At 42.9% G+C, this 17,259-nt stretch overlaps 1 protein-coding gene across 1 annotated transcript; it reads right to left on the bottom strand.

Annotated features, from left to right (window-relative positions):
• Positions 1–4,330: 4,330 nt before the first annotated feature.
• Positions 4,331–14,000, bottom strand: RRAD (RRAD, Ras related glycolysis inhibitor and calcium channel regulator). The gene is made up of 5 exons (XM_073605700.1): positions 13,758–14,000; positions 10,418–10,774; positions 8,773–8,846; positions 6,909–7,113; positions 4,331–5,263 (listed from the first exon to the last, which is right to left on the bottom strand). Exons 2-5 carry the CDS (start codon positions 10,770–10,772, stop codon positions 4,986–4,988), a joined length of 912 nt encoding a protein of 303 aa, XP_073461801.1. The 5' UTR covers positions 10,773–10,774; positions 13,758–14,000; the 3' UTR covers positions 4,331–4,985.
• Between the last annotated feature and the right edge of the window lie 3,259 nt (positions 14,001–17,259).

Here is a 17,259-nt window from a genome sequence, read left to right as displayed (position 1 = left end):
GCAGGGAATCATAATTTTTTAAAGTGTGCAATACTGAGGTTGAAAAAAACCCCAAACTGTGTGGCGAGGATGAAAAAACAGTGCTACCACCCGCTTTTTTCCCCAAAATTCACAAGTCCATAACAAGATGGTCAGGTCAAATCTTGTCCGTGCAAATCATTCGTAGAAGGTGCCATATTTGACAAAGCACAGTCTAGCTAGGAGAAATGCAGAGGTATCAAAAACCTCCACTAGCTAGGATCTTCAAAGGATCTTTTGACGAGGCCCTGTTGTAAATGGTCTAGAGGTCAATTTAAGGAATACATAGCCTGGGATAGGAACCTATATTAACTTGTTGCTGAACTCTCATACTTCTCAAACTCTCAATTTTTACTGTATTGGAGTTATCTTCTTAAAATGTGATTACAGTAATATAGAAGAAACTGTGAAGTTGGACACCAAGCATGACTATAATCCTAGCTCCCAACTGTCCCTGATTTCGAGGGACTGTCCCTTAATTAGAACAAAGTCCCTCTGTCCCTCTTTCCTCCTCATTTGTCCCTCATTTTGGTCTGATCTGTATAGTCATATATAAAATACACTATTTATTATTCAAAAGGTGTTTTCTACTGCTAAACCTTTCATTCAATTTCTAAATTGTTTAATTTGTAAATTTTTAAAAGCCAGTATAAAGGAATAGTAGTGGTAAAACAAAAGCACTTGTGAGTTTAACTAATCAATTTTTTTTTGTAGAATTCTACTTTAAGGGGCATGGCAGAGGGTGTGTCCTATGCCTACATACTTTTGCTAATGGGTGTCCCTCACTCTCATCTCAAAAAGTTGGGAGGTATGCTATAATACAGGGCCCAGAAGACTCATTACAGGGTCCATAAGATACAAACGTCTCACAAAAGTGAGTACACCCCTCACATTTTTGTAAATATGTTATTCTATCTTTTCATGTGACAACACTGAAGAAATGACACTTTGCTACAATGTAAAGTAGTGAGTGTACAGCTTGTATAACAGTGTAAATTTGCTGTCCCCTCAAAATAACTCAACACACAGCCATTAATGTCTGACACATGAAAAGATATAATAAAATATTCACAAAAATGTGAGGGGTGTACATTAGACCTCCTGAGAGAAAGACAAATGATGGACCTTTCACATTTGGTGTCTACCTAATCATAATGTCTTTCTGTTCAATATTATGCTGGTTTTGAATTGTCATATTAATAGATAGATGTACCCAGGATAGTGTGTTCTCTGCTTATAATAAAATACTCCAGAACACCTACAACACACCCTTCATACCTTTCGATTGGGTGGAGTTAGCTCTGCAACTCTCCTGCATGGCTGGATCTAGGGGCTTGCTGAGGTGGGCTGCGACACCCCAGATTCAGTTGTGCCCCCCAGGCTTCCCCCCTATGGACAGTGTACCTCCCCTGCTGAGATCGTCCCCTTCATCCCCGCACTCAGGGCCATGACAAGGGCGGACAGCCTGGCTCAGTGAACTAAAGTGAACAGTAAAGCCCAAACAGAAGTGGCAGCGGTAGAGAGGAGAGAACCGAGAGGAGGTGCAGGCTGTGCTGTGCTCTCCCCCCTACAGTCAAAACAGCGCTCCTCCATACAGCAGGGGACACAGGATAACTCTCAGATCAGACTGTAGAGGCTTTAACTATCCCCATATCGCCTCCAAGGACTGCTCATCTTCCGGCAGCAGGAAATGTTGATAGAGGGTGGATAATCAAACTATGTACAGTGTGATCTGAGAGTGATCCTGTGTTATCTGCTGTATGGAGGAGAGCTGTTCTGCCAGTATGGGGGAGAGCACAGCACAGCCCGCACCTCCTCCTGCTGTCACTACTGCAGTAAAGTTTGGGATAAGAGGTTTGTGGAGGATGGAGGGTGACAGGGTATCTTTTCTAGGAAGGGTAATTTGGGGGAAGGGGGATTTGTGCTAGGAGGAATGGGGGGATTTGTGCTAGAAGTGGGTGGGGATGGGGCTAAGAGCAGGATTGGAGGGTATTTGTGCTGGGGCGGGGGGGGGGGAGGGTTGAGGGGAGAGGATTTGTGCTAAAAGGGGGGATTTGGGTGGGGGGGGCGAGAATTTGTGCTGGGGGGGTTTGGGGGAGACTTGAGGGGAGAGGATTTGTGCTAGAAGGGGGGATTTGGGTGGGGGGCGAGAATTTGTGCTGGGGGGGTTTGGGGGAGACTTGAGGGGAGAGGATTTGTGCTAGAAGGGGGGATTGGGGGGGTTGAGAATTTGTGCTGGGAGGAGAGTTTGGGGGAAGAAGATTTGTGCTAGAAGGGGTGATGGGGGGATTTGTGCTAGGAGAGGGGATTTGGGGGTAGATGATTTGTGCTAGTAGGGGGGGGCTTTGCTAGGGAGGATGTGTGCTGGGCGGGCTGTGCTAGGAGGAAGGAATTATACTAGGAGGGGGGACTGGGGGGATTTATGTTAGGAGGTGGGCTTTGGGGGGAGGATTTGTATTGGAAGGGGTTTTTTTGGGGGGGGGGATTTGTACTAGGATGGGAAAGAGGATGGGTGATTATTTTGGGTGGGACAGATTTTTTGCGAGGAGGGGGGAATTGAGCTGGGAGGCAGGATTGAGCGGCAAAGAGTTGTGAGGGGTGATTTGAACTGGGAGGAAAGGGAATTTTTGCATCTTTGTTTGGGGAGAATTTAGGCTTAAATAGGGAAATAATGCTTAGGGGGCGAGTGTGCTGATAAATGTTGATGTCTCAGTTTGCCATCTCACCCTCGGCATTAGATCATCTTGTCCCGGCACTGCCCATACTGAACACAGGGCACTCAACAGTTCTCCTCCTCTCCACACATCACATAGCTGAGATCAGATTCCCTTACAGATACAGCCTCAATCTGCACAGTGTGTAGCTGGCTGCTATGTTGCAGTTCTGACCTGTGAAATTTCCAGATCGGAATGGCAGCTACAGTAGCCAACTACACGCTGTGCAGATCGAGGCTGTGTCTGTAAGGGAATCCGATCTCAGCTATGTGGTGTGACACTGCCCTGCTGCTCCCTGTGCTCCTCCCTGCTATCCCCCCATATCCTGCCCTGATAACAAACTAGACACTGCCCTACAAACGAATGGCCGCTGTACACTGCCCTACTGACTCCTATAGACTGCCCTACTGACTCCTATAGACTGCCCTACTGACTCCTATAGACTGCCCTATTGACTCCTATAGACTGCCCTACTGACCTCGCATCCTCTGCCCCACAGACAGTTATTACGGCACCCCCACATGGCTAGATCTGGCTCTGCTCTCCAGGGACAAAAAAAGATGGTTGCAAACACAACTGCAAGCTATTGTTTTACCATCAGAACAATTAAAAATGACTCAGAATCACTCAATGAGGACCAGGGACTCCTGCAACATCACAATGGACTACAACCCTCTGGGCTGAACAAAAAAAGAACTACTAATGTGTACCAGGCTTTAAAGGAGAGGTACACCCAAAGCTCGTTTCGTTCTGCACTCCTGCGACCCATTTTCAACAGACAGCGGGTTGAAGTTCACTGTCGGTTGACGTCACAGAGCCAGTCCAGGTCCGGGAAAGATTGCGTCCATATGGTCGGGGTCCATCCACATGCCTGGACCGGTCTCCGGCTCAAGTTCTCAGCGAGGTTGCTGAGAGCCTGAGCTGCCCACTCCTGCCCCCCCACAGCCTAGCGGCTCCATTGAGTGCGGGGGGCAGAGCAGAGAGCTGGCGGCAGCGGTGTTTGAGCGCTTGGTACTCAGTGTTAGAGCTGGGGGACAGATGCAGCATCGGACTGCTAGGTAAGTATGATTCTAAGAAAATACCGATTTCCATACTTCTTTTTTAATGGTTAACTTATGTCTTTATAACAATACATACAATGTAAAAATTCTATAGAATGCTAGAGGGAATTAACAAATAAACATAAATATTGGTTACATTTGTTTGCTAATTCCCTCTAGCGTCCTCTATAATTCTTACATGGCATCTCATGTGACAAAGGTATATGTGTTGGCTGTGCTCCTCATCTTCATCTAGTGGCCATATGGTGGTAGGGTATGCCTGTATTTTACTACTGCCTACAATTAAGGAACATTTGTTCAGAAGAGAAAATATCCTTAAGAATTTTAGACCCCTTAATGTTAGAGCCACAAAATGAACTGACTTCATATTACTGGCCTTAGTTTTGGGGTGTACACATGTGATGGTCAGGTGTCCACATTTTTGGCCATTTATGTTCTTTTAAATGTCAACATATTGTTTCATTTTCATGGTTTTGAGATACGTTGGTGATAATCAATTTGTGCACCTGTAATTAATTGCTCCTCCAACCTGAACCTGCTACAGACTGATGAAGCAGTTTTTGTTTTCTCTCATCCCATGTAATGGCTCATTCCTGGGCTGCACTCTCCACTTTTGACAAATCTCATCTCTCAATGCATCATTCCTCTTTTCAGCGCAATTAAAATATAAGAAACTTTTTTTTTTTTTTTAATTACAGCAAATAGTTTATTACAAAATCTGCCTGTAAACAAATAGTAAAACCGTCTGAAAACAATCAATGGAAGTGCAATACAGTTCATAAATTACAGTTGCCTACATGTCCGTCCCTAGGCGTCGGCGCCCACGTGATTCCTGTAATGGCGAACTGTAAGAAACCAAAAAATAAAAAAAGAGAAAAAGGAAAAAAAAAAGTCTGTACGGACCTGCGTACAAAAATGTTCAAGTTTTAAAACAAACGTAGATAATGGGCGTCTTCCTCCGAGCCCAAAGCAACCGGTCAGACACAAAGCATGTCAGGAGGCACAAAGTTGCTCGTGGGCGTGATCGTCCGACCGCCACAGAACTCGTAATGCAACGTTGTCAAGTCTTTTCTTATTAAGGCATAAGTTAGAAACAAGTATCTGAGTTCTAATTTGGGTTCATCTATCGCCTTCTACGTCTCCTGCTCACAGAAGAACAAGTCCAGTATTGGGTTGGGTTGGGGGGGGGCGCTCAGAGCACGGACAGGTCGTGGCAGGATTTGGACTTCTGTTTGAAAGCCATTTTCTTGTTGTTTTTGGCCACAATCTTCCCGAGGAACCTCTTGGCTTTCTTGCCTATGCTCTCCCGCCTCTTGCTGCTCGCCATTCGTCGGGCGTTGTCCTCCTTGCTGTCCTTGCGCAGTCTGATTTGGCGCACGATGCCCTCGAACAGGTCCTTGACGTTGTGGTGCAGGGCGGCCGAGGTCTCAATGAATTTGCAGTCGAACACGACAGCGCAGGCCCGGCCCTCTGCGGGAGGAGGAGGAAAGACGTTACTCAATGTAATAAAATGTATAGTTTCAAACATGTTCCATATTGATACCTCAAATATTCTGACTTCCTTATCCTAGACAGTAAATCCCATTCAGTTATATAGACAAAGACAGATTTATTTTGTGTTGGATGGGTTGGAGCCCCTGTCATGTTTTTATTGCTTGGGTGCTTTTTTAAATTTATTTTATATATTTATATAGTTTACTATATTATTTTTTATTATTATTATTATTATTATTATTCATTATTATTATTATTACTATTATTATTTATTATTATTATTGTTATTATTATTCATAATTATTATTATTATTTTTTTTTTTTTTAATAATTTTTTAATTTAGGCTTCATGCACACTGGAGGATTTTAACCCTGCTCTTGGGGGCATCCAGCCTTTTTAATTTTTTTTCTTGCTCTAAACGCCCCTGCATGTGTCCATGTACAGAGGAGTTTGGAGGCAGAAAAAAAACCCTCTGTCAATGCATCTAGGAGCAGCTGTGTTTTGGCAGAAAAAACGCTTGACGCGCCTAAATGTGTCTAAATGCGCGTTCATTTCAATAGACAAAATAAATTCTTATTCTAGTCAATGAAATGAGTTAACGCCAAACGCTTGTCTTGCCTAAACAAGTTACATGCATCAAGTGTTTTTTTCTGTCAAAGTGTTTTGCCTGGAGCAAAGCAATCTAGGAGTTTTGGACAAAGCATCCAATGTGCATCAGGCTTTCATTTTTTATTATTATTTTTTAATATTTTAGATTCTTGTATTGTTTTTTATTATTATTTTTTGTAATCGTTATTATTATTACTTTTATTATTAGTAGTAGTAGTAGTAGTAGTATTGCTTTTTATTATTCTGTTTTATTATTATTGTTGCTTTTTTATGTATTTCAGATTCTTGTATGGTTTGGCAGTGGTGTAAATTGAAAGAATCTGAATATTGGCCTGGCAGCTTCTACACACCACAGGAGTCCAAATTATGTCCAAGTGTCCCCCTTAGAAGATTTTTCCTGTTCTGGTGACAACCCAACTACGTCTTTCACTTAAGCCACTTACACACGGGCAGAATGTCGGGAGACATTATATATATATATATATATATATATATATATATATATATATATATATATATATATATATATATATATTTTTTTTTTTTTTTTTTTAATGAAATGTATTTTAAATACCAGTCCTTTATACTGGACATTTTTATTTCTAATGAAGTGTTTCCCACACAAAATATAGTTTTATATATATTTATGTATTGTTTATGTATCATTATTTATATACTTTTTTTTAATATGTTCTATTTATGAATTTGAATCTAATTGTATTATTTTAATATAACATATGACTAGATCTACAATTTCTTAAATGTTTTAATGCAGAACCCTGATCTTTTATCATTTTATTGATGAATGTCATTAAAGCAAAGGCTAGATCTTCATTATATTACATATATTTGATTCAAGCAATATTTTATTATTTTAGCTGTACTGACATAAGTCCTACATTTGATATTTTAGCCCTGGTGAAAGGGGTTCAGAAAGCCCCTGAAATGTATCGGATGTTGACTTTTTGGCAATTTCTACTATAAAGGATATAAGAATGAAATCCCGCTCACCATCCACAGACACTTCCCGCGATCTGACGAGGTCACTTTTATTCCCAACCAGGATAATCGGGATGTCCTCGGACTGGCGAGCTCGTCGCAGTTGGATTCGGAGTTCGGAGGCTTTTTCGAAGCTGGTTTTGTCGGTCACGGAGTACACAATGACATAGGCGTCCCCCATCTTCATACATTGGTTGTGGAGCCAGTGATTGTCATCCTGGAGAAATAAAGACATGACAATAATCAATTACGGATCACATACCGGATGTATCACATATACTGCATGGTATTGATTCTAATATCACATATATGTTAATAATTCTATCATAACAGCCTATATATAAAGATCATTCATTCATCCTTCTTAGGGGTAACATCCCTTATAAGTCATCATAAGGCTTTAGGAGTCTTGGGGAGACCAACCATATAAAAGCTGAACTCCAAATGAATGCAGCTCTGTATTTATTATTATATCATTTATTGCAACTGTTTTATTAAAACAGTGTCAGTACCTGAATCTGATCTGTACAGCAGAGGTCAGACTGGGTAGGAAGAAGCCGCACAAGGAGCCAATGAGCCGTGCTTGAGTGCTTATGCGCTACCAAGGGACGCATTGATTGGAGTAGAGTGACAGGGGGATGAGCTTGTCAGTCTGCTGCCTCTCCTGGAAGTGTTAATGAACTACAGCAGAGAAAAAGCAGATCTCCTCCAGTCAGACAGGGCTGTGCTGTGAGCAGAGGCGTGTGTACAGGGTGTGCCGGATGTGCCTGGGCACACCCTATTCTTCATGCTACTGACACCATCCACTGTCCTACTGACACCATCTATGTTTTAATACATTTTTAAATATTTGTTTACATTTATTGATAAGAATGTGTAATATATCTATATCTATATATAGATAGATATAGATATATATCTATATCTATCTATATATAGATATAGAAATATATACTATATATACACACACGCATGTGTGTTTGAGCTTTGGGGTGCACACTCTAATGCAATAGGCTGCACACACCTATGGCTGTGAGGCAGAGCTGTGTAAATCTTAGGACTGGATGGACAGAGGCGGGGAAGTCATCTCTCACCTATGTATTTTATCTGTGTGTTTTCCTTTATGTCCGGAGTTCCGTTCAAACTTATCATTCAACAAATGTGGAAATCTGGATAGTGCTTTGCTTATAGAGCCTCTTTAATTAAAGTAGAACTCTGGGATAAGCACTATCATCTAAATACATTTGTCATGTGTATTCATCTTGAAACTCAGTGTGCATGCAGGGTGACTGGTCTTGTCTCCGCCCCCCCCCCCCCCCCTGTAGGTTTCTGTAGTGGGTGGATCCTGCCGGGGCCCCTCCCACAGCTCTATTCTCTGCACATGTACAGCACAGTCATAGGCGTGCGCTCGGGGTGTGCCGGTTGTGCCTGGGCACACCCTAATCACCCCCCTGCCAGCCAGCACTCTTTTCTGGTGAAACTTCCCACTCCACCAATGGACACTCACTGGCGGTGACAGAGCTACGCGTGAGACTATTTTGGTAATTAAATTACTATTTTATATTCTATAGATTGACCTATGAGAAGCACAGTGATGATGTCACGGCTACTTTAACAAGGTAATATCTGGGTTTGCAAAGACACACAAAGTGGATTTATTGAGGAATATATTGAAATGAACATTTTTGCACCCAGAGTTCAGCTTAATGGTTGAGATAATGAATCATGCAATGTAAAAAAAAAACAGCTATACAGAATGAATGTCACTTCAGCCTAATAAACTAAAGACTGCAGAAAACTACAATATACATAAAATCCATTAAAAAAAATTCCTTTGGTAACAAATGAAATAAAGTGAATAATGATAATAAAGTACCTGCTCCCAAATATCGAAGACCAGTAGGCTTGCTTCCTCCCCATCCACCGTTATCGATCTGTCATAGGTGTTTCCTAAAAAAAAAATATATATATATATATATATATATAAAATTTTTGACAAAAAAAGATTTTTATCAGAGAAAAGTTGTGACAATGTTACAAAGTTGGTTTTGGCGATTAATACAGACATGAGGGGAGCGCCGGGCGGTCAGCTAGGGAGACCCAATACCTAATGGGTGGAGTCTAAACCCTGATCATGGATGATGAACCAATGACAGAGGGGCTCCGGGATGCAGATTTGCACAGTCATTCTCCAACTGTCATTGTACAATTCGGGATCGAATCTATCTGCTGTGACCGTTCTTATGAAGGGACCTTCTTCTATTTTCACACCTTATGCTATGGGCACCACAGACAGTTCATCTTTCAGGCACCTTTGCCTGTTTACATTACATATGGGGAATAAACGAGGGAACTCAGTTATCAGAGGTGAGTCAGAGCTCAATATAGACCGGAATCAGGTCAGACAACAGATGTATGTTAGTCATGGAGAAGGTAGCCATATCTTCAGCTATGACAGCCGGGTCACCAGCTCCAATGTCATACCCGGCTGGAGCTATTTACCTTTATACTATTACCTGTGTTTCTAAATGAGTTCAGTCCAGGGTGACCTAGGACAGGCTCACCTTAAAAGGCACCTTTCAGGACAGACACAATGGGGTTTACTTTACTAAAAATGGAGAATGCAAAATCTGGTGCAGCCGTGCATGGCAGCCAATCAGCTTCTAACTTCAGCTTGCTCAAATAAGCTTTGAGAACAAAACCTGGAAGCTGATTGGTTTCTATGCAGAGCTGAACCAGATTATCCACTCTCCAGTTTTAGTAAATCAACCCCAATCTGTCACAGCTAATATGCAAAAGCCATTTCATGATAAACCTAATTCCCAGTAGGGTAACACAAAAAATCTGACACGTTTCGAGGGCCAAGCAAACTTCTTCAGGGCTCAGGTGTTGTTAAGTGGTTGGACCCCTAAGATGAACAATCACCAAGGCATAATATCATTATATTATTTTACATAATTATGATGTCTCCTTAGTGATTTGGCACCTTAAGAATACCTGAACCCGGAATGCATTTATTGTGCAAGTGAAACGCGTTGGCTGTTTTGTGTTATTCTGATGAGAACTGATTTTTTAATGAAAGGATTTGAATGCTTGTTTGGCTTTCTCCTTAGACTTATAAACTAATAAAATCAGTTTTAAAGGGCTGGCCCCCATTACTTTTTTACTGTTACTACTTTTTTTATTATTTAGTGGGAGTGTTTTTTGTATATTTGGGGTAATTTAGTTTTTGTGGCATTCTAGTCTTTCAATTTGTGCTTTTTCCTTATGTGATTATTTGTACACTGTTTGGTTGAAAATAGTTTCTGTAACCCTCAGGAGAAAATTAAAGCCCACTGACCAAAAAAGGCCATTACACCCCAGAAAACGACCAAAAAACACCCTGATGTCACCTACAACGCATTTCATCGAAATTAAGAAATTGATCTGAAATCTCTTGAAATTTTGGGGAAATCCGAACTCTCAGTTTTGCTGATCCCTAGTCACCTTTAAGCATGCAGTACTGTGTAGTGTGACCTTACCTGCTTCTTCTACATCCTGAAGATCCTCCACACCCCCGAAAATCCTGGCCAGGCTGGACTTGCCCACTCCATGCTCACCGAGCATGATGACCTTGAAGAGGTGGTCTTCGGAGTCACTTCCCGAGGATATGACAGAGTCTGAGGAATCGGAGGCCCAGCTCTCGCGCTGCTCGTCGGCCGGGTTGTAGGAGGGGTAGCGGACTAGTTTGGCGAGGTCCCCGGCAGGAGATTTTCCTCGGAGCTCCTTGTCGTCAGCTGGCATGCTCCTCCGGTGGAGCTGCTGGTGCATGGCGAGTGGCATGCTGCCCCTTCTCTTCTCCAGGCTTTTGATCCGGTCGCTGCGGTTCAGGGTCATTGCTGAAAGAGGAACATAACCGACATTAATTCCTGGAGACCCACAACTAGGTGAAAGGATTTGGAATTTGGAAGAGTGAACATTGCATCACACGGGAACAAGGGTTGTCTTCCTAATTATTAACATCATCTGCCAGAGACTGAACTAGAGGTGCTGAGGAAAGCTCCATAACAAGCGTAAAAATGAAATCTACTTTTAATGAGAATCTTGTATCACAGAAAGCCAACATGTTTCAGGAGTTCAAATGGTCCCGATTCATCAAGGCTACAAATAATGGAAGCCCCGATTGAGGGGGACCTCTTAAACTCCTGAAACTGGATTTTATGATACAAAATTTCATAATAAATTTAGTGTGGACTAGCCCTTATCTGAGTTAGAAACCAACCTTTGGCCACCACTCCTGGGAAAGCCTCCTAAGGGTAACCATTCCCTCTACACTACTTGAGACCTGACCAAGGATATCCCTTGTAATTTGAGATCCAGCCCCCCCACCTTCATTCTACCTTCTAGATTGGATGGTTTCCCAGATATTTATCTTTTTTTTATATTACAGTGCCGTCTCTTGGTGGGGTTGGAGATTTCGGCATGCTGAGCCGAGAGGAATGGCTTTCTGCAAACAACTGACAAAGAACATCGGCCATGTGTCAGGTCTGTTCTCATCATGAAGCCTCATTGCTGCCTCAAAGTGGAAACGCCTGAGCCGTCTCCGTGGCACTGTCATTGTCCCCTCGTAGATCAAGTTCACCTTCATGAATGAATCATTGAGATCGGAGCCCAGTCCTTTAAATTATTCCCCTGTGAAATACAAACCTCGAGGCACAGACACCACAATGACTATGAGGAGGTGGCCAATCCTCTGGAGGGGTGAATGTCTCAGCAGCTCTTTTTTCCCCTCATCTTCATAACCTAATAAATACATTACTTCATGGAACTTTTCTTACTATGTCTGGCCCTTCCCCCCGCCTCACCCTCCATTATGTCCACCTTCACGTTACAGCCTCTGCGGCATTTAAAGGGAAGCCATGGAAACTTAGCAGTCGGTGTCGAACTACAAGTCTCAGCCATCAGGCACAGGCAAAGAAACATTCATCAATAGAAAGAGCGACAGACCAAACGATAAAAGAACCCAACTCATAGCTTTGGTTTACACCAAACAAAATAAATCAGCCATCAGGCACTAGGGTCGCTTCACGGTCAGCCACCCCTTCCATTGCTGGGGAACTACAAGTCTGAGCAAGCCCCGTCCTGGGAATTCCATCCCCTGGATGGCGGTCAGCTTTCCACAACTCGGATTGGGAAATCGTTTAACCCCTTCCATGCTGCTCCATTCGTTTAAACATTTTAATACCTTCCCTTACTGCTTAAGGATTCTACGTAAGTATCGCACAAGAAGTCCATGAATTTAGACAACTGAACTCATATAAAATATTTCTGTACAGTAGACACATGGAGGGTGTATTTGGGCTGGTCGGGGGGGAGGGGCGGGGGGGGGGGCATCAGCTTTGCGGTTTTGTAGGAGACCCTCTAACATAGATGATGAGTTTATAGTGAAATAATCAATATTATTAAGCATTTAATTTCATTCAATGCCTTTAAATGCCAACACTGGGCTTGAAAAAGTGAAATCATGTGATGGCGTTGAATTGGCAGGCAGCCCATACACTGACGTATTCTCCATGTCCTGGGGTTCCTATAGATCAGTGACTATAGAATCATTTACTGTAGTCTAATAATGATTCAACTAATTACATTGCAACCCGGAATTATATTTTTTTAAGTGCAATGTGTCACCATCAAACAATATTGATGGACTTCAGATGATACATTGTATGAATATACAGTAATTAATGAATTGCAGGTATATGAAATGATAGATTGTATCAGTGCAATCTATCACCACCATGTGCAGACAATACTTGATGGACTTGTTGCGATACATTGTATTCATATACTGAAATGAGCACATTGTACAATCATGGAATGTTATACTATATCACTATCAGACAATCCTGATACTGTACATTCATCGAATGATATATTCAATACTGATACTGTACATTCATCGAATGATATATTCAATACTGATACTGTACATACATCGAATAATATATTCAATACTGATACTGTACATACATCGAATGATATATTGTAGCACCATCAACCGATACTTTATGGACTTTAGATGATACACTGTATGAATACACTGTAATAAAGGATTGTACATACACTGAATACTTTATTGAATGACCATCAGACAATATACTGTATGAATATACCGGAACACATACATTGTATGACCATCAGACAATACATTGTATGAATATACCGGAACACATACATTGTATGACCATCAGACGTTACATTGTACAAATATATACCAGAATACATACATTGTATGACCATCAGATGATACATTGTATGAATATACCGGAATACATATATTGTATGACTGTCAGGTTATACATTGTACGAATATACTGAAATACATACATTGTATGACCATCACACGATACATTGTATGCATATACCAGAATACATACATTGTATGACCGTCAGACAATACATTGTATGCATATACCGGAATATATTATATTGTACGAATATATACCAGAATACATACATTGTATGACCGTCAGACGATACATTGTATGCATATACCGGAATACATACATTGAATGACAATCTCTTAAAGTGCTCCCCAACTAATAAAAGGCAAGCATGCTATACGTTGGTAATCTATGGGGATCCCCTAGAAATGATCCAGACACCCCGAGGTCCTCAGGTTCTGCATGCAATGTACAGCTGAATGCATTCCTGTGCAGCGCTTCAGTCTTTGTTGGTGACATAGTTAAAGGTCTCCTGCAAAACTAATTAAGAGCTGTGCAGAATGAGAATTGTTGCCAAGTTTGGAGCGATGATAGGAGGAAGGGGCCAGGACGGGTGACTGCAAGCTTTAATGACATGGAACACAGAACGCCCACTTACTTGTGGCTGGCAGTGTGTCTGGTATAATCCCAGGGGTGGCAGGGAGAAGTCCTAGGCAGTAATGTCCCTGTGACAGGCTGTGTGCGGATCCTGCTGCAGGCTGGAGTCTTATGTATGCCTGGAGGGGCTGACGTCACAGGGAGCCCAGCATATGGGAGCCCAGGATCCTCCCCACTTCCATATCAGTCCAGGTGTGATGTCACACAGCACTCTGCTTACTCAGACCCCCCCATCCCCCCATCTGGTGCCATAGGAGCTCTGCCATCCACATGTGCCACCCTTCCAGAATATTCTGAATGGACAGGAATGGCTGTCCCCAGACAACACTGCACCACTTAACCCCTTCAAGGGTGTTACTGGATGTGCTGAGCTTTTATCTGTAAACCCACAATTGCAGCAAAATGTATTTTTTACCCTCTCTATTTGTCCCGTTCTTGCTGAGAAAACAAAAGTGATGGGGAATCCAAAATGTTACAGTTGTCACCAGAACAGGAAGTGAGGGGAAATGTTCCAGTGGGGACACCTGCCTATCAGTGTATTTCCCTCACTTTGTAGAGATATCCTCATTTCTTATTGTGCCTCCAGGACAGGAAATGAAGGAAAATCTCCCCTGTGTGAAACAGAACAGTGCAAACTAACCTGTATTTGTAAAATAAACAAACAAATACATTGTGGCTTTCGTTACACTTTAATGCCGCGTACACACGGTCGGATTTTACCTAAACAAATGTTCGATGGGAGCTTGTTGTCAGAAATTCCGACCGTGTGTAGGCTCTCATTTTCCGTCAGAATTTCCGACAAACAAAATTTGAGATCTGGATCTCAAATTTTCCAACAACAAAATCCATTGTCGTAAATTCCGACCTTGTGTACACAATTCCGACGCACAAAAGTTCCACGCATGCTCGGAATCAAGCAGAAGAGCCGCACTGGCTATTGAACTTCATTTTTCTCGGATCGTCGTACTTGTTGCACGCCACCACGTTCTTGACGTTTGGAATTTCCGACAACATTTGTGTTACCGTGTGTATGCAAGACAAATTTGAGCCAACGTCCGTCAGAAAAAAAACCTGAATTTTGTTGTCGGAATGTGCGATCGTGTGTACGCGGCATGAGACTGCATTCACACTTCAGCGTTTTGAATCGCGGGCAGATTTGCCGCAGTTTTGGCCCCTAATATCGCGGTGCAGTTCTGCCGCGATTCTTGCATGATAAATCACTCTGCAATCACAGCAACCCACATCGCGTGAAGCTTGTTTCCCAAATAAAGTTCAGGAGCTACTTTTGGGGGACGTGCTTGAATGGAATCTCAAATGTGCGTCCCGAGATTTATCATTCACACGTCTGCGGCAAATCTGCCCGCAATTCAAAGCGCTGAAGTTTGAATGCAGTCTAAATTTTAACTCCAGAATAATAGAGCCATTCCTCATGTGTATTCTTCTTGAATCTCGGTGCGCTTTGTGTATTTCTTCCAGATCTGTGCAGTAAACCAGTGTGAGACTTCCTGTAATAAAGACCACTCACTGCTGCTCTCTCTTCTTGTGCGGTGTGACTGGTCTTGTCTCCGCCCCCTCATGTAGTGGGTGGGGCCTGTTGAGTCCCTCCCACAGCTCCGCTCCCTGCAGAGGCTATGTACAGCACAGTGATGATGTCACTTCTACTTTTACAAGATAATATCTGGGTTTACAAAGACATTTCGTGCAGATTTATAGTCTTTGTAGCTAAAAATGTAAATATTTATTTTTTATAGCAAACTCTTTGCACCTTTTAAAGAAATATTAAAGTAGAACTGAACACCAATATAGGAATATTACATTTCTGGAAGTAAAATAGGATTTAAAAAAAAAAAAAAATATATATATATATATATCTCTATATATATATATATATATATATATATATATATATATATCGGCTCCGGCCTCGCGTCGCAGGCGCGCGAGCCCCCTATCGCTCTTACAGTGGCCAACGTACACCTACGGCGATTCCCGCAGGGAAGCCAGGAGCCAACCTGCCGCAGTATACTGATGGCGGCTGGTCGGCAATCGGTTAATGTGCGTTACTTCAGCACAAAGGTTTTGATGTTTAGGATTGGATGCCCTTTAAATGTAAAACCTGGAGAACTTTATTCTACAGCCACAGACCAATCTATAAAGACCATATAGTGAGCCACAGGGACATTGCAGGGACATTTCCAGGGACATTTCCAGGGACATTACAGAGACATTTCCGGGACATTTCCGGGACATTGCAGAGACATTGCAGAGACATTTCCGGGACATTTCCGGGACATTGCAGAGACATTGCAGGGACATTTCCAGGGACATTGCAGGGACATTTCCAGGGACATTGCAGGGACATTTCCAGGGACATTGCAGGGACATTTCCAGGGACATTTCCGGGACATTTCCAGGGACATTTCTGGGACATTGCAGAGACATTGCAGGGACATTTCCAGGGACATTTCCGGGACATTGCAGGGACATTTCCAGGGACGTTTCCGGGGACATTTCCGGGACATTGCAGGGACATTGCAGAGACATTGCAGGGACATTTCCAGGGACATTTCCGGGACATTTCCGGGACATTGCAGAGACATTTCCAGGGACATTGCAGGGACATTCCCAGGGACATTGCAGGGACATTTCCAGGGACATTTCCGGGACATTGCAGAGACATTTCCAGGGACATTGCAGGGACATTCCCAGGGACATTGCAGGGACATTTCCAGGGACATTTCCGGGACATTGCAGGGACATTTCCAGGGACATTGCAGGGACATTCCCAGGGACATTGCAGGGACATTTCCAGGGACATTGCAGGGACATTCCCAGGGACATTGCAGGGACATTTCCAGGGACATTTCCGGGACATTTCCGGGACATTGCAGAGACATTGCAGGGACATTTCCAGGGACATTTCCGGGACATTTCCAGGGACATTGCAGGGACATTTCCAGGGACATTGCAGGGACATTCCCAGGGACATTGCAGGGACATTTCCAGGGACATTTCCGGGACATTGCAGAGACATTTCCAGGGACATTGCAGGGACATTCCCAGGGACATTGCAGGGACATTTCCAGGGACATTTCCGGGACATTGCAGGGACATTTCCAGGGACATTGCAGGGACATTCCCAGGGACATTGCAGGGACATTTCCAGGGACATTGCAGGGACATTCCCAGGGACATTGCAGGGACATTTCCAGGGACATTTCCGGGACATTTCCGGGACATTGCAGAGACATTGCAGGGACATTTCCAGGGACATTTCCGGGACATTTCCAGGGACATTTCCGGGACATTGCAGAGACATTGCAGGGACATTTCCAGGGACATTTCCAGGACATTGCAGGGACATTTCCGGGACATTTCCAGGGACATTGCAGGGACATTTCCAGGGACATTTCCGGGACATTTCCAGGGACATTGCAGGGACATTTCCAGGGACATTTCCGGGACATTGCAGGGACATTTCCAGGACATTTCCGGGACATTTC

This window comes from Aquarana catesbeiana, linkage group LG11 (assembly GCF_042186555.1).
Source record: "Aquarana catesbeiana isolate 2022-GZ linkage group LG11, ASM4218655v1, whole genome shotgun sequence".
NCBI classification, from domain to species: Eukaryota; Metazoa; Chordata; class Amphibia; order Anura; family Ranidae; genus Aquarana; species Aquarana catesbeiana.
The sequence above is the reverse complement of the archived record's forward strand: the minus strand, read 5'-3'. Positions and strand labels throughout refer to the sequence as shown.